The sequence below is a fragment of the Rhinopithecus bieti genome, unplaced genomic scaffold, assembly GCF_001698545.2.
Source record: "Rhinopithecus bieti isolate Rb0 unplaced genomic scaffold, ASM169854v2 scaffold_51780, whole genome shotgun sequence".
Classification (NCBI taxonomy): domain Eukaryota; kingdom Metazoa; phylum Chordata; class Mammalia; order Primates; family Cercopithecidae; genus Rhinopithecus; species Rhinopithecus bieti.
In genome coordinates this window covers 316,532-341,860 of record NW_016820879.1, presented here as the reverse complement: position 1 = coordinate 341,860, position 25,329 = coordinate 316,532, and the positions used below count along the sequence as shown (strand labels likewise).

The following is a 25,329-nucleotide window of genomic DNA, read 5'->3' as shown; positions in this document are numbered from 1 at the left end:
TTTGTTTTGCTTTTAAATCCCTAATAGTGATTCTGTTTTAGATTTGGAATGTCTCCGGATACTTTTCCTAATCACAGACATAGAACTGAAAATTACCTTAAAATGTGGTCCCCAAACTTGTTTGTGTATTAGAAGCACCTGGAGGTCTTATAAAAATTCCAAAGGTTAGGTCACACCCCAGACGAATTAATTTATAACCTTTGGAGTGGGATACAGGCCTAAGTATTTTTTCAAGTTTCCCTGTTGAATCCAATGTGCAGACAAGTTTGAAAACACTGTTTTAAACATCATGTACTCGAGCCCCTTGTCCTCAGGCAGTTAAAGAAACTCAGAAAACATATTTATGAAGGAAAGGCCAAAGGACCAAATCTGCATTCCCATTTTGGTCTTACTCAGGTTCTTCTTTCCTTCTCTCAATGGCAATTAGAGGTAAAAAGTTACTTCACACCCACTAAACATTGTCTATATCTTCAAGGAAAGTCTAGTGCTAGCTACTAATTCTATCTTAACCACTTGGTACTACCACACTATTCATAATAAAGTGGTGCCATTTACTTATGTGCAAATATGTATGTATGAATAAATAAGCAATAGTTAGGTAATTTACTAATACACACTTTTAATTTTATCATATTAGTGTTACCAGAAAGAAGTCCCAATTCAGATCCCAAGAGAGGGTTCTTGGATCTCACACAAGAAAGAATTTGAGGCAAGTCCATAGAGCAGAGTGAAAGCAAATTTATTAAGAAAGTAAAGGAGTAAAAGAATGGCTACTCCATAGGCAGAGCAGTCCCCGAGGGCTGCCGGTTGCCCATTTTTATGGTTATTTCTTGACTATATGCTAAACAAGGAGTGGATTATTCATGCCTCTCCTTTTTAGACCATATAGAGTAACTTCCTGATGTTGCCATGGCATAGGTAAATTGTCATGGCACTGGTGGGAATATAGCAGTGAGGATGACCAGAGGTCACTCTGATCACTGTCTTGGTTTTGGTGGGTTTAGCCAACTTCCTTACTGAAGGCTGTTTCATCAGCAAGGTCTTTATCACCTGTATCTTGTGCTGACCTCCTATCTCATCCTGTGACTTAGATTGCCTTATCTACTGGGAATGCCTCCTGGCATAACTGAGCCTTAGTTTACCCAGCCCCTATTCAAAATGGAGTTGCTCTGTTTCAGACACCTCTGACATTAGTGCATGTGCACAAGGTCACATATTTTGAGAGACATACCAGACAATATCTCTTAAAATATAGGATTGTCATTTATGTTACTTAGCAGTAAAACTCAATTTTACACTGTGATTAGTGTTACATTTCCTGCCTGACAGAATGCCTTCAAGAGTCACTTAGCTGCAAATAATTCTCAAAGGGCTAGAAATTCTTGCAGTAGAGCTTTAGGGACTTCAGAAGATTCTTTCTTTTAGATTTTAGAGACAAAATATAAGAGTTACTTGGATATTGAAAAGATAGACCTTTATATATATATATACAATTTAGTATATATAAAATACTATATTGTATGATTATCACCTTATCAGTATTTATTTTCCATAGTTGAATAGTATTGACAAGAGCATGCCTTTTCAGTGATGGGTTTTATCAGGGGGAGTTGTTTGTATCTTCAAGAGGAAAAACAGAATTTCAGTATTCCAAGCAAATTAAAGAGAAGTGAAGTTTGTAGTGTTATTGAATAAAAGGGGCTTGTTGCCTTATGCTAGAAGTCAATACTATGACATTGGGTTTTTGAGAAAAGAAAAGCTTTATATTGCAAGTTGACTCACAAGGAGACAGGAGTGTCAAGCTCAAATCTGTCTTCCAGGCTGGCTTCAAAGCAGTATTTTTAGAAAGTGATGGGGAGGGGAATTCTGAGATTAATAGGTGATTGGTGAAAGGAAAGGGGAGATCTGCAAAGTCCTTGAGCAGTTATCTCTTCATGCTATCATAAGTTGCATGTGCAATTCTGGGATCGTATGAAACATGCAGTGGAATTTCAGACTGTGACATCAGCAAGCTCGTTCTGTGCAGACTCCAGTCAACCACATTGGTTCCAACTGATTTCAGCTAGTTCTTTTATCTCATAAGCAGAGAGAGTTTCATTAAGTTGTTTCTTTTTTAATCTGCCATCCTGCAAACTCAAGAATTTCTGTTTATCATTGGTTTCTTTAACTCTTTGAGGCATGGTTTCAGAAGCAGAGAAATAAGAATGTGTTGAGTAGATTATAAAGGGTTGCGAAATGTGCCATGCCAAAATAAGCAATTTGGGCATAAGGATTATTTCAAACTGAAGCCAGTTCGGAAAAAGCAGTTACAAGAAAAGCTCTCTTATCTCCCACTAAAAGCAGTACATACATTTACAAAGGTATTCATTCTCCCCTCTCTGCCAAAAAGGGATAAAAGCTAATCACTGGATACAACTTGAGTTCCTAATGAGCCTGGAGATAGCTCCAGAGGAAGCTACGAACACATTCTACCAACAGCCTTCATCTACCATTAGTTTTCCACATATTTGCCTTCCTACAATTTGCTCCCCCTTGGGACGCAAGTCCTTTCCTTTCCGTTATCACTTATTTAAATAGTTGTTTTTCTTTGCTGAAGATGCTATATAAATTGGAGTTCTAAGCCACCTCTTTGAGCTACTCACTTCCAGGTGGTCCCATGTATTTATTATATGTGTGATACACATGTTAATAAATTTACTTGTTTTTCCCTTGTTAATCTGTCTTTTGTTACAGGGGTCTCAAACGAGAACTTAGGTAGAAGGAAAATCATTTTTTTCCATCCCTACAGTTATACTTTCTACTTCTATTTTCTCTTATCATTAAGTTATTTCTTTAATTGCCTGGTCACATTTCCCAAACACAACATAAACTTCCTTGATTCTATGTGTTTAGCCTATCTGACTTCAGTCTCTCCCCACTAGTGCATTTTATTCTCACTCAAAATTATTTTACAAGAAACTGATGCTCTTTGACGTTTCTTTTTGCTTCAGGAATATGGCATTTTGATCCTTAAAGTTTTCAACCTTAGTCCTAAAGCCCTTTCCATCTTCCTTCCATTTTATAAAGCAGTATATTCACTCACATCACCACCTTTTGTAAAAAGATGATAACAACTGATGGCATTCAGCACATACTCCTCTCAAAATATAGTTGAAGGAATTTGAAAAATGGCAGGTGCGAGAATGACTCTGTGACCTTCTCCCCTAAAACAGATGATAAGATCCTCATGTGAGAGGTGGCTTCCTTATACCAGAGGAAAGGAACGTCCTTATCTCAAAAGACAGAGGAACACCAAGATGAATCTGAATGAACAGCCATGCTAAGTGTCCCCCAGTTTACTATGCTTAGCTCATACTCTTTTGTCTTACCACATTTTCCTGTAACTTTCTGTTTTTCATCAAACCTTACATGTAACCATTTTTTGGGTCCTCATTTCCTTATGAAGGCTCCCTTTTCATGTAAAACTTACATTAAATAAATTTGCTTGCTTTTCTTTTGCTAATCTGCATTTTTTACAGTGTCTCAGCCAAGAACATAAGTTGGATAAAAGAAACATATTTTTTCTCCCCAACACAACCCTACCTTTATTTATTTATTTATTTAGAGGTGGAGTCTTGCCCCATCACCGAGGCTGGAGTGCAATGGCTCAGTCTCAGCTCGCTGCAATCTCCACCTCCCAAGTTCAAGCAATTCTCCTGCCTCAGCCTCCCAAGTAGCTGGTATTACAGGTGCGCACCACAAGGCCTGGCTAATTTTTTGTATCTTTAGTAGAGATGAGGTTTCACCATGTTGGCCAGGCTGGTCTTGAACTCCTGATCTCGTGATCTGCCTGCCTTGGCCTCCCAAAATGTTAGGATTACAGGCGTGAGCCACTGTGCCCGGCCAACTCTACCGTTATTTAGAGTGTATCCTAGGGATTAGGAACATGGAATCTATTAACAAACTGCTTTTGAAGTCCTCTCATCCTCTAGCTGTGTGACCATAGGCATGCTATTTGACCTCTCTATGCCTCAATTTCATTATCCATAAAATAGGCATAATGATAGGATCATATTCATGGATACATTGTGAGAAAGAAATAGGATAGAACATTAAAATAGCACCTAAAATATGTTCAGTACTGTATGTTTATTATTATTACAAGGAATCATTTTCTTTGGCTATCTGAAACACTTCTTACCCCATCCTCAGGATATTTGTATGTATATGCGAAATGTATATGTTAATTCATTCATTTCCAATTGTGGTCAAGAATATGAAAAATTCTGCAATCAAACAGTATAGTCTCACATAACAAAGAATTATTTTTCAAATTGTGAATACAGGTCTTTTTTAGGCCTGCATTTTGTTGCTGTTTATAGATTCCACACACAAAGGTTCCATGAACGTCTCTTCATAAACTTGTTTCAGCTAAAATTATTTGTTTTTCAAGCTGATTTTAATTCTACCCAGATTTTTTTCCATAGAGTTAGTAGAACTATTAGTTTTATGATTGCAAAGATTTTAATCTTTGAAATTTTATACTGCTATTTTTTAATGACCTATACATTCATTTGAACCTCATTGAAGTCCTGATTCTGCTGTGTTCTCCACTACATTGATCAAAAATAGGTTTGTCTATACTTTCTCAAAATAGCAATCTTGCTTTAGGTTCGTAGCATTTGATTCCTAGGTTACTGTAGATCTAGATTCCATAGAACTTTACATATTGTTAGTCTCTTGACACTGTATCTTAGGATAAAGTAGTGGAGTTCCTTTCATGTTGTTAAGTTTTTGATGGAGGACTAGATTATATACATAGCAGACTGTGAAGAATAAGTGAACAAATACATTCCTTGAATCATTAAACAATATTCATTGTCTGACTACCTAATATAGTATGGTACATTAAAGCAAAATCCATATAGAGATTTTTTTTTTTTTAATGACGTGGAGTCATGCTCTGTTTCCCAGGCTGGAGTGCTGTGGCACAATCATGGCTCACTGCATCCTTGACTTCCTGGGCTCAAGCTACCTTCTACCTCAGTCTCTTTAGGAGCTGAGACTACAGGCATGTGCTACCATGCCTGGCTAATTTTTCAAATTTTTTGTAGAGATGAGGTCTTGCTACATTGCCCAGGCTAGTTTTGAACTTCTGGTCTCAAGTGATCCTCCTGCCTTGACCTTAGAAAGTGTTTGGATTACAGGTGCAAGCCACCGTGCTTGGCCTAGATTCGAGGTTTAATGAAACAATGAAAATTTTTAAAGTATTACAAGAAATTACAAGATTACTTTGTTTATAACTTTGGAGCATCTCTAGGAAGTATACTTAAGCAAGAGATGAAAATAGAGAGCCAAATATGAAAAAACGTTAATGGGACTTTAAACATCTCTGTAATAACAGATATATAAAAAGAGTTAAAAGTCAAATGACTAACCAGGAAAAGGTATTTACAACACATAAAGAAGGTAAAGGACTAATATCCAGAAGATTTTAAGATCGCTTACAAATTGTCATATAAAAAGACACATCAATAGAAAATGGGCAGTTCTATGGACAGGAAATATTAATGGTTTGAGGAGATGACTCAGTGAACCAAAGATTATGAATATGTCTGTAGCAGACAGACATGGTATATGGAATCCCTGACAAGCATGACAAGAACCACATGTAGACACCTAAGGCTATGCGATTTCTGTTGACAGCTGTTTTCTATTTAAAAAGCTAGTACTACTGGGAAGAGGCTGCGGCAGTGGTGGATATTTTATTTCCACAAATCCCCCATCAAAATAAACAAAACAAATAGGAAGGCATAGCCAAAATCTCGAGGATAGCACCTATAATAGAATTGATGACAAACCCAAAATATGAACAGGTCGGGACAGCCATCAGCAGCTGTATGACTTGCATCGTATCAAGAGAGAGAAAATTGGTGTCCTGAGAAAAAGAAAAATGTAGTTCTTCTATGATCTATGTATACCAAAAGACCAGAACTTCCCTGATGAACTAAGTCCCACCTGGAGGGGATGACACTGTGAAAATAAACTGAGTTATAGGGTGGTTAATTTTATGTGTCAACTTGATGTGTTTTTGGATGAGGTTAACATTTAAATCAGTGAGCTTCGGATAAAGCACATTGTCCTCCAGAATGGAGATGAACCTCATTTAGTCTATTGAAGGCCTGAATATAATACAAAGAATGGCCTCTGTGAGCAAGAGGGAATTCTCCAGAAAACTGTCTTCAGATTTAACCTGCACCATCAGTTCTGCTGGGTCTCTAGCCTGCCAGACTTCACACTAGAACTAGAAATTTTACTTTCCTGGGTTTCCACCTGTTGGCATTTGGACTGAAGCTATACCATTAGTTCTCCTGAGTCTCTAGCCTACTGGACCATACTGTAGATTTGGACTTCCCAGCCTCCACAATCACGTGAACCAATTCCTAAAAATACATACATACATGCATACATCCTGTTGGTTCTGTTTCTCCAGAAAAACACTGAGTAATCCACCTCTCTACCTCCCACTCCCACTCCAAAAAAAGTAGTGAAGGTTGAGATCAATGTTGAGGGAGTGCATCAAAGGAGGCATTTTCAGTATATCAAAACTTGGAAAGAAAAGTTGGAAGATTGGGGCAGGGAGGTCTGTGGGGAGGTTGGTGGAAGATTGGTGGCACGGAGGTCAAGGGGGAGGTCGGCGGATGGACTTTTTGGAAGAGATACACACAAAGCCCATTCTGTGAACAAAATGACCCATGGTATAGATCTTGCCTATTTCACAGCTATGTGAGCGACTTGCTTAATAGGCTCATGAACAAAGTGGCTATGGCAACAGGTATAGCTTCTACACCGCACAGGTGTCCTGCCACTAATCTTCCAATTTTTCCTTCCAAGCTTTTGAACAAAATTGACTTTCCTTCACCAAAACTTATCTGGCAACTGGGCTACTGGCACTGTTGAATATTCAACCTGTTGACAGAAGAGGCCAGTTCAAAATCCCAAACAAAGCTTCATTCTCCTGAGGAAACCAACTAGTCTCTTAGTGTCAGGTTGATTACAGTAGGCCTCTTCCACTATGGAGGAGGCATCAATTTCTTTTTTACAATAGTTCAAATATTTTAGGTATGGATTTGTCTATTGTATTTTTACCAATATCACCATTCTTAGATTTACAAAATGACTTATATATCCCTATGATGTTGCAGAAAACTGCCTCCTTGGATGCACTTGCTCAACTTTGATCTCAACCTTGTGGGTAGGACTGGGAGGTAGGGAGGTGGCCTCGTCAGGGTTTTCCAAGAGAAACAGACTGAAAGACACATTTTCTTTTCAGTTTAAGACAGAGTCTCGCTCTGTTGCCCAGACTAGAGTGCAGTGGTGTGATCTTGGCTCACCGCAACCTCTGCTTCCCGGGTTCAAGCGATTCTCGTGCTTCAGCCTCCCAAGTAGCTGGGACTAGAGGTGTATGCCACCACACCCAGCTGATTTGTGTATTTTTAATAGAGATGGGGTTTCACTATTTTGGCCAGACTGGTCATAAACTCCTGACCTCAGGTGATTCATCCGTCTTGGCCTCGCAAAGTGCTGGAATTACAGGTATGAGCCACCAAACCCAGCTAAAAGACACATTTTATGGCAAGGGATGTATGACAATGCTCTGTGTCTTTAAATTCACTGGTATTACCATATTTTTCATTATTCAAAGGCAACTGGCTATATAGGACAGTAGATGATCAGTAGGCTCCATTATGGCACCAGCTAGTAGACAATATTGAAGTGAGGGTATATGCCTTAAACTGAGAGTTTATTATTTTATCTCCAAGAATGCATAGTTCCAGAAATAAAGTATTTAAGTTGGAGTGGCCTCTGTAATTATTTAACCAAATAACCCACTGGAGGAGTTTTTGCTTCTCATTAGTATGACCTTGGGCTAGGGGATTTGAGAGTCCTGGTGCCCAAGGTAGGAAAGTTCTTTGAGGGAACACAATTATGGTCTATAGAGGTAGAAGCTGAGATTGTACCCTGGCCATTTTGGATTCCCCATACTGAAATAAAAACTGTCAAAAGGAGCTACGGTATTAGCCAGAGCAATTATCCCAATTATTGGGGTAAAATTAGGAGGACCATGTTTGGAAACCAGAGAATTCATTATATACCTGTTAGTTCCCCTTTGCCTAGTAGTCCTCCGTATTTGCTGTCCTTGACAGTGAAATTTTAAAAAGTTGTATACAATCCTTGTTTCAAATTCCATTCATCCCTTCATCATCCCTCTGAAACAATTTTTTTTTTTTTTTTTTTGGAGACAGTCTTGCTCTGTCTCCCAGGCTGGAGTACAGTGGTGTGACCTTGGCTCACTGCAGCCTCTGCCTCCTGGGCTCAAATGATTCTCCTACCTCAGCCTCCCGAGTAGCTGGGACTACAGGTTTGTGCCACCACCCCCGGCTAATTTTTGTATTTTTAGTAAAAATGGGGTTTAACTATGTTAGCCAGGCTGGTCTCGAACTCCTGACCTCACGCAGTCTGCCCACCTCGGCCTCCCAAAGTGCTGGGATTACAGGCGTGAGCCACTGCGCCCAGCCTAAAACAATTATTTTGAGGGTCACTACCACTTTGCCAAATTCAAAGGTGGATTCTCAGTCCCCACCTTACTTGACCTCTCAGCAGCATTTGACACAGTTGATTTCTACCTCTTGTTATTATAGTTTGCCATACCATACTCTTTATTTTCTTCTTCGTACTGATATTTAACCTCAGTGTCATTTGTTAGTTTTGTGGCATTCTCCCTCATTCTCTCATACTGTCTTCAGTCATTGGACATTTTGTGTTACTATAACAACACACAAAAAAATACCACAGACTGGGTAACTTATAATGAAAGGAAATTTATTTCTTACAGTTCTGGAAGCTGAGAAGTCCAAGGTTGAGAGCACCACATTTGGTGAGGGTCTTCTGGCTGTGTCATCATGGCTGAAGGTGGAAGGACAAGGAGCCTGATAGAGCAAGAGGGGACCAAATTTGCTTTTATAACAAGCCTATTCTTATATAACAAACTCACTCCCATGATAACATTAAATCATTCATGAGGCCTTATGATCTAATCACCTCTTATTAGATTCCACCTCCCAACACTGTTGCGTTGAGGATTATGTTTCCAAGATGTGAACTTTGGAGGACACGTTAAAACCTACACTCATTGTTGTGTGATCTCATAATATTTATTAACATCATTGTTACCACCTATATCCCAGGCACCCCAAAATGTATGTATCCATTCTAGACCTCACTTCTGAATTTTATTTTATTATTACTATTTTTATTTTTTGAAACGGTGTTTTGCTCTTGTTGCCCTGGCTGGAGTGCAATGTTGCGATCTCAGCTCACTGCATCCTCTGCCCCCTGGGTTCAAGCGATTCTCCAGAGTAGCTGGGATTACAGGCATGTGCCACCATGCCCGGCTAATTTTGTATTTTTAGTAGAGATGGGGTTTCTCCATGTTGGTCAGGCTCTGAATTTTAGACATGTGAAGTTAACTGTCAACTTACCATCATACTTGGATATCAAATAGCCTAACACAAACTCCTGGGCTTTATCCCACCAAGCCTATTTCAGCTGCTGTCTTCCTCTTTCTCACTATTGATAATTCTATCTTTACAGTTGCACTGACCAAAAGCTTGATACCATCTTTGATTCCGGTCTTTCTGTCAGTCATTACATCTACTCTATCAGGAAATCTTGGTGGATTTCTTTAGAAAAATATCCAGAAGTTGACCATTTCTTACCAGTTTGGTTGTCATCACTCTTTTATCTATCATCAGTTGCCTGGAATATGATAAGAACTTTCCTAACCACCCTCTCTGCTTTCAACCTTGTATTTAGTCCATATTTACTGTGTTCTACCCACACTGGACTGATTGTTGCTCCCTGAAAGCAGGAACTTCTGCCTTAGGGATTTGAGTTTGATGATGTCTTCTGCCTGGAATGTATTTAGCCACATATCTAAAACAACCAACTCCGTCTCTTAAGTTTTTGCTTCAGTATTACTAATGATCAATCTATTTCAGATTTCAGCCTACTGCCATTTTACCTCCCATAATTTGGATTCCTTTCTCTTGCTCATTTTTTTCCCAGTGGCACTTAATAATTTATAACATACTATATCATATTTCAGATTTATTGTACTTATTGTTTTCTTCGCGGATAGACTGGAAACTTATTTGTAGAATTTGTTCATCAATTCTTTCACATGCATAGGGCATAGTAGCCATTCAATAAATGTATTTTGAATAATGAATGAATAAAGAATTATAAAGAGAAGGAAGCACTCTGTCCCATCACTAAGAGACACGCCTCCCTGCTGCTGCCCCTGCCTACCCCCCAACAAGGGCTCTCCAATCAAATATAAATAGTTTGTTTTGAGAGTGTCTTATTATGAAATATACTGATTTTTATGACACCTTTCATACCATTTTGGGCATTACATATTGAATTTCTGCTAAGTTTTGGCCAAACAAAAAAGAGGAATAGAACACAAAAAGAGGTAAACAATTATAGTAGAACATGTAAGCAAATTATAGTATTCTGATTCATAAATAATGAATTCTAAGATATTGAAATAACTTGTAGATTTGATCAATTGCTATGGGTATTTTGAAGGAGAACCCAAATGGTATGAGAATATGGAAAACAGAAAAGTGTAGTTGCGATATTAAAAACACAAGGATAATTCTACAGTTGATGTTTTTGAAATAAATCCTAAATAAAGTTCTAGGACATTATCAAAGAATACTTTGTGAATGTTTCTTAAAAGAAATAGTGATTTCTCAAAGCCAGTATGGGTTCTTCAAGGGAAATTCTTATCAGACTAACCAATAACCTTTTAAAATAGAATTACACTAAATACAGAACATCTAAATTCCATCAAAGCATGTTTATCAAATTGTGATTAACATGATGTTGAAAGGGATGTAAAATATGTTACACAATAGAATCAAGATCCCCAAAGATCTCAATAGACTGGGAATATATTTACACAAATGCCTACAGGATAGTTTACTTGGCTGTAAAATACCAGTTGCACTGTACAATGGGAGAAATATGTGGCTTTGATAGTTGTCTGGGTGGTTTTGTTAAATCTTATTTGAAATACTTTAGGTGGTTTTGTTAAATCTTAGGTGAGTCTGTAGCATGATGTACATGCTGAAGAAGCTTACACACTTTTAGTCTGCATCTACCAAGAGTTTTACTCAGTGTCTCTCATAGTGTCCCAGGAATATGAAACTGAATTCTGGACATGATGCTCCATCATGATAAGCTGAAACACATTCAAGACTGACCAGGGAGGCCGGGCGTGGTGGCTCACGCCTGTAATTCCAGCACTTTGGGAGGCTGAGGCAGGTGGATTACCTGAGATCAGGAGTTGGAGACCAGCCTGACCAACACGGTGAAACCCCGTCTCTACTAAAAATACAAAAAATTAGCTGGGCATGGTGGCGGGTGCCTGTAATCCCAGCTACTCGGGAGGCTGAGGCAGGAGAATCGCTTGAACCCTGGAGGCAGAGGTTGCAGTGAGCCGAGGCCGTGCCACTGCACTCCAGCCTGAGTACAACAGAGTGAGACTCTATCTCAAAAAAAAAAAAAAAAAAAAAACACTGACCAGGGAGATAAGGCATCTCAAAAGTATATATATTAGGAACATTTGAACAAGCTAGGGATGTTATTCTTCATGGTATCTCAAGCAGCATATAGCAATGTCTAAATAGTTAAAAGCTCATCCATGTGGGAAAGGGACTTACTTATATGTTCCACACAATCTCAACACTTCCTATCTCCTACCTTTGTTTATTTTTGTTTATTTTTTTCTCTTTAACACATCACTATTAAGATACTATGTATTTTACTCCTTATTCTTGTTGCCTATCCCTCTACCCTTACCAGGATAAAGGTTACATGAGGGAAGGGATTTTTTTTTCTACTTTGTTCACTACTACCTTAGCCTTTATGCCAACAAAAGTGCCTGGGCCTGGCTGGGTGCAGTGGCTTACGCCTATAATCCCAGCACTTTGGGAGGCTGAGGCGGGCGGATCACGAGGTCAGGAGATTGAGAGCATCCTGGCTAGCACAGTGAAACCCCGTCTCTACTAAAAAATTAGCTGGACGTGGTGGCGGGCGCCTGTAATCCCAGCTACTCGGGAGGCTGAGGCTGGAGAATGGCGTGAACCCAGGAGGCAGAGGTTGCAGTGAGCCGAAATCATGCCACTGCACTCCAGCCTGGGTGACACAGCGAGACTTTGTTCTTAAAAAAATATTAAAAAAAAAAAAAAAAAAAAAAAAAAGGTGCCTGTCCCACAGGTTGGTGCTTAAAGAAGTATTTTATTGAATGGATAAAATAGGCCATAAGGGATGAAATAGAATCAGTGGGTGAAAGGCTTTCAGGAGATTCAAAATTTTGTTCAGGTGAAGGAAAAACTTTGTTAGGAAATATTAACTTTTCTGGCCATGTTGGGAAAGTATGCATTGTCCAACCTTAGAAGTGTTAGAGCAAAATGGCTTCCTGGGAGTAACACTTGGTAGAAGTACTATAGAAATGGGATGTTTGGTAGGGATTTTGAAAATTAGATAATCTGTTTTCTTGATGGATTTCTTTAATTTGTACATATATTTGGACTGATTTTTCCTTTTTACATTGAGAACCAGAGTAAATGCCCACATTAAGGCTTGCAGGCTATATATACAAGTCTATCCTAAAATATCTATTTAGGTCTGCTTAGACGAGGCACATGTAACAACTTTTATTCTTGGGTTTTTATGTCCCCCACCTTTTTCCTAAAAAAAGCAAGTTGATTCTTGAAAGCACAGAACCTCTCAAACTTTGGGAACAATTATTGTAGGAACATCCCAGAAAATAAAGTTCCTACAGAAGGATGGAAAAGACAGAAAGGGAAAGTGATCCAAAAGAGAAGACAAGCCAAAACCAAAAGGAAAGAAATAGTAAGACTATTAAATATAGGGATGGCAAGAACCCCAAAGGGTAAATGACCACAATTTCCTTAATTGTATGGCTATGTTTTAAATTTACCCTTTATGCTTTATAACTTTAAGTAAATAAATGTTACTATTGATTTAATTGAAATTATTAAAAGTTAGTCATCCATCTTTGAAGTATACAGTGAAAATATTCACTTTTAAATAATTTTCAAGTACTTGTTTGTTAGTCTTTTCATAGACAAAATGAAAACAAATACTATTATTATAATTCTTAAGGTATTTATATCTCAGCAAAAAAGTGGTTAATAAGCTCATTATTGTTTTCAGGTATATGAAATATTCCAAGTGAGGAAACTTCTTTTTGTATATTAGTCTTTGCAATGATAAAGTCATTTAGTCTGATTAAATCTTTAAATTACTTATTTTTAACTAACTTCTCAATGTATTTTGAATTTTGAAAAATTGAAGTTCTAATACAACTTATTCAGTAATTCCTGCTGCTGATACATCATGACACCAAATGTTTACCTATTTCGCATAAATCAGTGAAAAATTAAGGAAAGTTCATTTTATTTTGTTGTAAAAATTAGGTTGTCTTTGAATTAACCTGTAAGATTCTTTTAAAACATAATTCAAAAACATTTATTTTTTGAGCTCTGGCCAGCACTTTGGAGGAAAGGTCTTCTTTAGTTACTACCAGAATGAAGTTCAGACCAAGAATATATGCTAAATGTCTGCTGATTGATGATAAATAGATTTTATAGAAATTTTGCTGCTCTTCATTGACACTTGATATGTTAATCTTTCTCATTTCAGCTACTTTTTTGTGTATGTTGAGGTATATCATTGTGAGTTTAAGTTTCTGTGATTACTAATACGATGTTGAGTACTTTCTCATGGTTATTGGCCATTTGGAATTCTTTAGTAAATTGCCTCTTCAAGTCTCTGCCCATTTTCCAAATGAGTTATCTGTATTTTTCTTACTGGCTTAGAAATTTTTATATATGCTATATATGAGCCTTTTGTTGGTTGTGTATTGTAGATATCTTTTCCTACTCCATGGTGTGCCTTTTTACTCTTCTTTCTGGAGTCTTCTGAAGAATATAGCATCTCAATTCTGAAGTGGCCAAACATCAATTTTTTGTTTATGAATAGCACATTTTGTGTTCTGTATAATGCATTGCTTACTGTAATGTAGATATATCCTATATGACCTTTCATGTTATCTTTTCCTATATTTTTCTGATTTCCTATATTTTTCTGTTTTGATTTTCACGTCAATGTCTAGTTTTGATTTTTTTCATGTGATGCAAGATAGGGATTAATTTTACCAATTTTTCCCCAGTGTTTGTCATGAACTTTTTCCTTGCTTTATTCAAAGGTGCCACCTTTATTGTAAATCAAATGTACATAAACATACGGATATTTATCTAGGCTTTTTCTTCTATTCCTTCAGTAAATGTGTCAGTATCATGCTGTCTTAGTTTCATTTTAGTAGTCTTGATTGCTTGTTGAACAAGTTTCCTACCTTCTTGTTTATCAAGAGTCTCTTCTTGGTTCTTTACTCTTCAAAATGAATTTAAAATCAGCTTAAGTTCTACAAAAACTTTTTTTGAGATTTTGGTAGTGACTCTATTAACCAAAATTAATATAAAACAAGAAGAAGATGCTTAAAGGTGGAGAGAAGGCAGCAGACCAGCTAGGTACCTCATCACTCAAGGAACAATATGGTGGTGAGTTCCCTGGGTTTTCATTTTGCTTCATGTATCCTGGCCTGGATACCTGAAATCCCCAACCTAGAAACCCCAGTAGGTCAGACAATACATGCCCTGGATAAAACCCTTCTTTTAGCCAAGTCACCTGGAAAAGGCCAGCCTAGCAAGACAGAGAAGCTTACACAGTTAAGTGTCCTACTCCAGGCAAACACCATAGAAAAAATTGCAACCCTGTTTCCAGCCCCTCTGTAAAGGCCTAATGGGAACCTAGATTCCCACTCTTACCTGGCAATAAGTAGACACTCTTCACCTCTCCTCCTCCTATCAGAGTGATGCCAGAGAAGAGCAAGTGTGGAGCTAGTGATAATGACCTCCTCCTGGGATCCCCAACCCCTGGGCTGCAGACTGGTACCTGTTGTGGCCTGCTGGGAAATGACTCACACAGCAGAGGGTGAGAGGTGGGTGAGCCATTGTTATGGCCTGAGCTCTGCCTCCCGTTAGATCAGCGGAGGCATTAGACTCTCACATGAGCGTGAACCCTATTGTGAACTGTGCATGCAAGAGATCTAGGTTGCCGCTCCTTGTGATAATCTAATGCCTGATGATCTGAGGTAGAACAGTTTCATCCCGAAACCATCTCCACCTCCCCAACCCCCTCCACCCCCTATCCATGCAAAATTTTTTTCCACAAAACTGGTTTTGGTGCCAAAAGGTTAAGAACCACTGACTCCCTCCTTTCCATGTCACTGGATATCACATAGGGAACCTGGATATTCATCTCCATTCAGCATGAAATGCCTTTCGCTTCTGAGCAAGATAATTTCAGAGGCCAAGTGCAGAGATGGGGAATTTAATTACCACTCACACCTAACAAGCCCCAACCCCCTCCCCATGATGTCAGTGGAAGCCCAGTGGGGAACATTAACGAGGTCCCCCTCCATTATCCAGCCATGATGGTATCAGCAGATGCCTATTGGGTAACCTGAAGTTCTACCCCCACTAAGCAGTAATGAGGTGGCCCTCTCCAACCGGTTTGTCAACTAAGACTGCCACTTCCAACTGGCAGTAATTAGATGGTGTGCTCCTTGCCCCATCGGTGTGGTGTCAGATGAGGCCTGTTCAAATAAGATTCAAGTAAGATACAGAACCTTGAAATATAATAGCCAAAATGTCCAGGATACAGTTGAAAATCACACCTCATACCAAGATCCAGGAAAACCTCAACTATAACAAGAAAAGACAATCAACAGAAGCCAACAGCAGGATGACAGATGTCGGAGTTACACACAGTCCCCAACTCACTACAATGGTTTGAGTTAAAATTTTTCTACTTTATGTTGGTGTGAAATTGATACATGTTCAGTAGAAACTGTACATTGAGTACCCATACAACGGTTCTTTTTATCACTTTCAGGACAGTATTCAATAAATAAATAACATGACATATTCAATACTTTATTATAAAATAAGCTTTGTGTTACATCTAACACATTTTGCCCAGGTATAGGCTAATGTAAGTGTTCTGAGTAGGCTAGGCTAAGCTTTGATGTTTGGTAGGTTAGATGTATTAAATACATTTTTGATTTATGATGTTTTCAACTTAATGAGTTTATCAGGATGTGATAATGGATACCCATTGTATGCTAGGAGGCATCTGCATGTGACAAGTATATTAAAGTTGCTGCCATCAAAATGCTTCAACAAGCAGTTATGGACAGGCCTAAACAAAATAAAATAGGCCTAAAACAAAAAGCAATAGAATATCCCAATAAAGAATTAGAAAGTCTCAGCAAATAGGCAGAAGATATAAAAATACCGAAATCTAAATTTTAGGACTGAAAAATTAAATAACTATGTTTGCCCCACAGGTGGTGGCATTAATCTTTATCACCCAAAATTGATTCAGATGTCAAGACTGATGACACCATACACCCACCATTATTATTCACATAATGGAACAGAGAATCTTGAAATGGATCCACAGAAGTATGAACAACCGATTTTTGACAAAGGTGCAAAGGAAGGATAATCTTTTCCAAAATCAGCGCTGGAGCAATTGGATATTTCTGTGCAAAAAATAAAGGAACCTACACCTACACTTTACACTTTATGCAAAAATTAATTTGAGGTGGATCACATATAAATGTAAAATATTAAATCATAAAACTTTAGAAAGAAATGTAAGAGAAAATCTTCAAGTCTTAGAGCTGAGTGAAGAGTTTTTAGACATGATACCAAAAGCGCGATCCATAAAAGAAAACATCAGTAAATTCGACTTCATTAAAATTAAGAACTTTTGCTCTTCAAAAGACACTACATAGAAGATGAAAAGACAAGCCATAGAGCGAGATGAATATTTAAAAACCATGTGTCTGACAAAAGTCTTATAGCTTGAATATATAAAGCAAGCTCAAAACTCAACAGGAAGAAATTAAACAATCCAGTTACAAAATAGGCAAAAGACAGGAGCAAACATTTTACCAAAAAAGGATATATGGATGGCAAATAAGCACATGTAAAGATTTTCAACATCCCTATTAGGGAACAGCTAAAGTAAAAATTAGTGACAATAGCAAGTGCTGACCAAGGGGACAGGGAAACTAGATCTCTCATATATTGTTCATGTGAATATAAAATTCTACTATACAGCACTCTGAAAAAGTTTGTCAGTTTCTTAAAAAACTAAATTTACCATACAACCCAGCTATCACACCCTTAGACACATCCCACAGACATGAAAATATATGTTTACCAAAAAAACTTGTACATGAATGATCAAAGCCCCTTTATTTGTAGTAGCTGAAAACTGGGAACCACCAAAATTCTCTTCAGTAGCTGAACAGCTAAACAAACTGTGGTACATCTGTAACACAGGAAACTTCTCAGCAATAAAAAGGAGCTAACTATTGACGTATACAATGCCATAGCTTTCTGACCTCAGATTTCTCGTCTTGGATTGGGAACTAGGCTTTCTTTCTTGCCTTCTGCATTCTGTGTTGCTATTTAAGTGGAATTTCAAGGTCACAAGGGATTGTCGGTTGTTCTACATGTTGCTGGCTACATTGTTGGTCACTTTTGTATGGTCTCTGAATTTCTGCTTTCACTTCGTTTTTGGCCTCTGACAATTTCCCTTATATTTTTTGCCATGTTAGAAATACACTGTAGGTGTGTTTGTTTCATAGTATGAGAGTTTTCTTGAGTTTGTGTTCAGTAATAGTACTGGAAACAGGAGTCCACTTCTTTGTAATTTAATTTTAGCTACTATTAATTTGATACCAAATCTGGTGACTGATATTAGTAATTCAATTGGTAGTTGTATTTTGGATTTTTTTTTTAACAGTGCTCAGTGCGTGGCTGATACTTAAATACTAATTGAATCTTAATAAGCAATTAAAAATTTATATGCCGGTTCTGAAGATAAGTTTAAATGAAGCATTTCAAAAATATTTTGAGAAATGAAACATTGTTAGGATTTTATAATTTCTGAAACTAATCAGTTTAAAGGAAAACCTTATTTTAGATATAGACTTCTGGTGTATGTGTTAATCAGTTTCATGACTTTCAGGTGATTTGTTGCTGGATTGGGATCTTTTAAAATGTTCTTTTTCAAATAAGAAATAATTTTCTAGATTGAATATATCTATGTTTCCCAGCCAATAAATTCTTAAACAAGGCTGGGCACTGTGGCTCACTCCCATAATCCCAACACTTTGGGAGGCCGAGGCAAGTGGGTCACTGGACACCAGGAGTTTGAAACCAGCCTGGACGGCATTGTGAAACCACATATCTACTAAAAATACAAAAATTAGCTGGGGTGTTGGTGTGCACCTGTAGTCCCAGGTACTTGAGGGGCTGAGGCATGAAAATCGCTTGAACCCAGGAGGCGGAGGTTGCAGTGAACTGAAATTGTGCCACTGCACTCCAGCCTGAGTGATAAAGCCAGACTCTGTCTCAAAAGAAAAAAAAAATCTTAAGACCACATGTTTTACTACTAATATGTACATTTTTAAATTGGTGAAACATTTTAAAACAAAAGTCAACAAAGGCTTCATTTTGTTCAGCCTCCATGTATTAGAGTGCCATGAAGAAAACATACAGCTTCAGGAAGTTATTTTATTATTGTCAGCCTTATTTTTGGCTTTATTTGTCAGAAGGCTATTAGCTTCATTTGTCAGCATATAATAGAGTATTTGAGAAAAGGGCCTATATTTTCAGAGAATAGTTATTAATTATTCATATTTTACTTTTGTTACTGTTATCATATTTACTCCTAAGTTTTTAAGCTGTCCCTAGATTAAATTTCTACTTCTTTGGAGTTCATTTTGTATCTCTATCTTCTGCCTGCTAGTTTAAGTTCAGTGTATGTAAGTTCATTTATAAGTTATTGGTATCACTTATAGAATTTTATCATCTAGAGTTAAAAAAATTTTTTTTTCAAATTTTTTTGTAAGAGACAGTCTTGCTGTGTTGCCCAGGCCGGTCTCAAACTCCTGGCCTCAAGCAGTCCTCCTGCCTTGGCCTCCCACAGACTTTTTAAAAAAATTCTGCATAAACAATTGTATTTTTAAGTAAAGAGATGTTACTTTTATTAGTTCACTTGATCTTGTTATTGAAGAATAATACAATTATTATGAAACCTTCAAATTTAGGACTATTTTCATAAGAATGCCAAAAAACCAACTTTTCAAAAGAAGAATTGTAAGATGGAAAAGAGTTCACGTACAGCAGTTCCTACTAGAGGTAAGAATGTGTATGCAATTAACAATATGTCTTTTAAAATTAAATCTAATTTTCAAATGTTATGAACAATATTATTTTATATAGTCAACAGAGAAAATACAAAATATAACTGCCCAGAAATCAAGTAGCAATGTTATTTTATTACGAGAACGGATTATATCCTTGCAACAACAAAACAGTGTACTTCAGAATGCCAAGAAAACAGCAGAATTGTCTGTTAAAGAATATAAAGAAGTTAATGAAAAGCTCCTCCATCAACAGCAAGTATCTGATCAACGATTTCAGACAAGCAGGCAGACAATAAAGGTAAAGAGAACTGTAAGATTGAATAATTGTATACTATATTGTAAAAGTGGATATTTTGTTTTACATGTATTGTTTAGTTTATATTTGTGTTAGGCAGGGTCTATGAGTTTTAAAAACTCCCAGGCACTGTTTACTAATATAATTAGTTTAATTACTGAACTTCTTTAATAAGACCCATATTAAAGGATAACATACATGAGGGAGGGAACTCTGAATCAAGAAGACACTTTACTAGCATTCCTGTTCCACTTAGTTTTTCTCATCTTTGAAATATTTTTACATGTTCTGTATTGTGTTACATCTTAGTTTTTAAAAGCAGGCTTCATACATATTTATAGCTTACCCAGTTCCCTATGTTTGAAACTTTGTGTTTATGATAAGTTACATTATTAAAGTAATATATTAATCAGTTACTCTTTGCAAATACTAGTATAAAATGTGAAGATTTTAATATAAGTATCTATTTTAATGTATTCCAGTAACCTATGCATGGTTCTTTTTACTCAGACAAATAGTCACATTATACCTTACTCCTGGTAAGGTAATCTTAAAGCATAAGTTTAACTTATACTTTGAGATGAACTTAAAGCAAATGAAAAAGAAAAGACTTTTTGTTCTTTAGGTCTCCATTCTTCATGTTATTTGCTTGTGGAATGAATGATTTCTTAGAAAATTATTTTGCAGAGAAAAAATTATTTCATTATATTAGAAAACAGTATTTAAATCACTGTCACATATAATTTTAAGTTACACTTAAATTCTCTAATTCTAGTATCTAGTGCTTTGATTCAAACAATACATATAAACATTTTAATGGTGAAGGATTAGTGTTATGACAGTTAAGAATTGTGTTCTGACTTTATTCCCAGAGTAGCCTTGTACCCAAACCTTAACTGCATTCCAGCTTACACCAGAAGTTTCTGGATTTTACAGGCTTGGCCGTTGGAAATGTGGCAGTGGGATACCAGATGAGACTGAGCTCTATGTTACAATTTAGACACAGTCACTGATACCACAACCACTGTATAGGAACCACATTTCCCAAAATGATTTCATCCCATATACATTTTACTGGCTAGTATTTTCTTTTCTTCTCTTTAGTATCCTCTCTTTCTTCCCTTTCCTTTTCCTTTCTCCTGCTCTTCCTTTCTTTCTTCTCTAGTTAAATGACATTGTTTTATATTTCACCATGATATTGTAAACTATATGTATTCCTAAAATTTTTTTTTGTGCAAATAGCAAAGTGACATGAAAGAACGTTTTTTAAAAGAAAGAAAAAATTCTCAACTTTAATTGTTCAATCTTATTATACAAAAAACAATTGAACTTTTCAGTGTTCTCTTAAATAATACACTAGACCACTGGCTTTTCATAAGAGTAAATTCTGATATTGTCAGAGGAAAATTATAAAAGGTTAGAGTTGTTACAAAAACTATTTTACTTATTCTCCTTGGAAGAGGAGTTTTCTTCGTTGAGAGTTTGGAAAGTAGTGGTATAGTTACTTCTTGGGAGTTTCTTCAATTGCACACACTATGAGAAAATAAAATAGTACACTAGGGATTCAACTAAAATCTGTGTTAGACATACTTGTTTTTTTTCCTTTTGCAACCAATTTTAATTTCCTTTCTTATAATTTTTGAGGTGCCATACTTGGTAGTATCAAGTAAGAAATCCACGTTTTAGCACAGATTTCAACTACTTGTAAAGAGAAAATTAGGAGGAATAAAAAGCACTTCAGTTACTATATGGTTCATGTGCATTTTAGAGAGAGTATGGTATAGATGATCAAATGAGTTACTTTAATATGAATTTCTCCCTGAAGCTACTCTCAATTCTAGCTATTTCAAATCTTATCTATTCTAAGGTAAATGTCTTACTTTTGCTACTATGTTATAGGTATAACTTATATTTCATTGTTATATGTAATTTTATTTTAATACAGTTTTCTTTAGATGATAGAAAGGTCCAAGAACATATAATATTCAGAAAGTACTTCAGGAAAGAATAAGAATCAGAATTTAGAAATTTTCCATCTCAAAAATCGCTATGAACTCAAATAAATGTAACGAGTGATTAACTAGAATTAGATTTAATTTGAATATTCTGTACATAGGGAGAAATAACTGATGTGGTAACTAAGAATTCTCTACTGATAAAGTAACTCCCCAAGTATTACATAGATACAGACAAATTATCTTTAGTTAATACATTGGTATAGACTTCGTGGGCTCTCACATAATAACTAAAGCTTGGGATGGAAGATGTCAAGATCCCAGATTCTCATCTACTGAGAAATTTTTCAGGTTACCAACTTGAGGATTTGGGTAACATCTGTTGATTTCTGTGATATTTTTAATAATGGAACTTAGGAAAACAGATTAAGTTCAGTCTTTCTTTTCCCGCCTATTTGTGGTGGAATTCCTGTATGCTCGGTAAATATTCTAATTTAATTATTTTGTATCTTTTTCTCGTGATTTTAATACCCTCAACATTTTTTTTTATTCTAAAGTATTGAATCAGGCATCAATAGGTTTTGATCTTATAGGCCTTGAATTTATTGTGCATTAATAAGTAATATTTAAGATAGATTTCAATATTTGGGCAGCCTCCATACTAAAAATATTGCTTTATATTCAGGAAAACTTTTCAAAGACTTTCACCTTTTTCATATGTAGTTAAAAGTACCATTGTTTGTTAGGAGGTTGATAAGAGGAACACAAAGTATTCCTTGGCATTTTTTTCCCTATCAGTTTCATTGCATTGTGTTTTAAACCATTGTAGAATTTCCTCAACAAAGCTTAGAAAAAGAAATATGAACTGTATAGGCCAAACCACTGAAGTTTTGGAAGAAAATTTTAACCAAGATAATGGATTTTTTACATGTTTAGATTGAACTGTCATCATTTTAACTGTATTCTTTTTATATATATATTTTGCCTACTCTAAAGATATGTATGACATATAGATAGTATTTTACAACTATGAGCTAAATAGTATACTAGGTAAATGACAAAGATTTGTGATTCCCAAAAGCAGGTGCTGTAAATATCATTGTAAAATACTTTAAACCTATTTTGAAATGCACTATAGCCCTATACTAAGCATTATTCTATAGATGGAATATATAAATAGCCACCAGCTATTTTCAAGAAAAATTAAGTATAAGTCTTTTGCATTTGTTCAAAGTATGTATCCGTTGCCACAGGTAAAGATATGAGTAAAAAACATGCTAGCCCCATTCTTCAGAGCTCCCTTTTAGTATGAGGAAAATGTTATACACATACAATGTTTAATTTTATAGATTTATTTATGTTTCACAGGTCATACACTATTTAATTTAGACAAAAAGTAGGAAAAGAATGATATTTTCTCAGACTAGGCATTCAAACATGAGAAATTAACTTTGTTTTCTATAAAGGATTTTGGAAAGTTAGGAGATACAGAAAATAGAAAGCACATATAAGAAATACCCTTATCCCCTTTAGAAATTAACACATATTCTTCCACTGTATATTTTAAAGATAGAAAATGTGATAAATAAAGCTAAATTTTTATTTAATCATTATCTACAGCCCCATCCTCTTCTACTCATCTCTGGAGACACTTTCCAGGTGTTCATGCTAATTTTCCAATAATTTAAAAAAATTGTTGCACACATATGTACATTGGTAAATAATGTACAGCATTATTTTTATTGTAGTATAGTTTTTTGTTTGTTTGTTTGTTTTTGAGATGGAGTCTCAGTCTGTCACCCAGGCTAGAGTGCAGTGGCACAATCTCGGCTCACTGCAACCTCCGCCTCCTGGTTTCAAGCAATTCTTCTTGGCTCAGCCTCCCAAGTAGCAGGGACTATAGGCAAGCAACACCATGCCTGGCTAACTTTTGTGTTTTCAGTAGAGTCGAGGTTTCACCATGTTGGCTAGGGTGGTCTCGAACTCCTGACCTCACGTGATCCACCCACATCAACCTCCCAAAGTGTAGCCATTGGGTCCTGGACTTTTCTTTGCTGGGAGACTTTTTATTAGGGCTTCGTTCTTGTTACTTGCTATTGATCTGTTCAGGTTTGGGATTTCTTCATGGTTCAATCTTGGTAGATTGTATATGTCTAGGAATTTGTCTATTTGTTCTAGATTTTCCAGTTTATTGGCATATAGTTGGTGATAGTAGCCACTAACAATACTTTAAATTTATGCAGTATCTGTTGTAATATCTGCTTTTTCACCTCTGGTTTTATTTGTCTTCTCATTTTCTTGGTCTGGTTAAAGGTTGGTATATTTTGTTTTACTTTTTGAGAAATCAACTTTTTGTTTTATTGTTTTATTCATATTTTATTCATTTTAATTTCATTTATTTCTGCTCTGATATTTACTATTTCTTTTCATCTGCTAATTTTGGTTTTGGTTTGCTCTAGCTTTTCTAGTTCTTCAAGATGCATCATTCGGTTGTTTATCTGAAATGTTTCTTCTTTTTTGATGTAAGTGCTTTTAGGTATAAACTTCCCTCTTAGTATTGCTTTTGCTATGTTCCATAGGTCTTGGTATGTTGTACTTCGATTATTTGTTTCAAGAAATTATTAAATTTTCCTCTTAATTTCTTGTTTCTTAATTTCTTCACTTGTCATTCAGGAATATACTGTGTAATTTCCATGTGTTTCTATAGTTTCCAAAGTTCCTCTTGTTATTGATTTCTACTTTAATTCCTTTGTGATCAGAGAAAATACTTGATACAACTTCAACTTTTTTGAAATTTTTAAGATTTGTTTTGTGGCCTAACATATGGTCTATTCTTGAGACTCATCCATATGCTAAGGAGAAGAATGTGTATTCTGCAGCTGTTTGATGAAGTGTTCTGTAAATATCTATTAGGTCCATTTGGTTTATAATGTAGATTAAGTCTGATGTTTCTCTGTTGATTTTCTATCTGGATGATCTGTCCATTGCTGAAAGTAGGGTATTGAGATCTCCAGCTATTATTGTATTGTCATACTGAAGTCTGACTTTCTCTTTAGTGCTAACAGTATTTGCTTTATATATCTGAGTACTCTGACGCTGGATATATAGGTATTTATAATTGTTATATCCTCTTGCTAAATTGGCCCCTTTATCATTATATAATGACCTTCTTTTCTCTTTTATATTTTTTGTCTCAAATTTTAAAATATGATAGAAGTATAGCTACTCATGTTCTTTTTTGGTTTCCACTTCATGGAATATCTTTTTCCATCCCTTTATTTTCAGTCGTGTGTGCATCTTTACAGGTGAAATGAGTTTCTTGTAGGTAGTGTATCATTGGGTCTTGTTTTTTAATCCATTCAGCTACTATGTATCTTTTGGTTGGAGAGTTTAGTCCATTTGCGTTCAGCATTATTATTCATAGACAAGTACTTGCTACTGCCATTTTGTTATTTATTTTCTGGTTGTTTTGCGGTCCTCTCTGTCTTTCATCCTTCCTATTTTTCTTTGTGTAAAAGTGATGTTTCTGGTAGTAGTTTTTAATTTCATGCTTCATGTGTGTGTGTGTATCTGTTGTAGGTTTTATGATTTCAGGTTACCATGAGGTTTGCAAATAATGCTTTTTTTTTTTTTTTTTTTTTTTTTTTTTTTTT

The 25,329-nt window shown here is 36.1% G+C and overlaps 1 protein-coding gene across 1 annotated transcript in view; it reads left to right on the top strand.

Moving 5' to 3' along the window:
• Positions 1–25,329, top strand: part of LOC108520592 (centlein-like) — a 296,774-nt gene that overhangs the window by 167,383 nt on the left and 104,062 nt on the right. Inside the window, 5 exon segments of the mRNA XM_017860004.1 lie at positions 7,400–7,409; positions 12,830–12,916; positions 12,918–13,031; positions 19,328–19,418; positions 19,510–19,724. Of these exon segments, the coding sequence (XP_017715493.1) occupies positions 7,400–7,409; positions 12,830–12,916; positions 12,918–13,031; positions 19,328–19,418; positions 19,510–19,724 (517 nt within the window).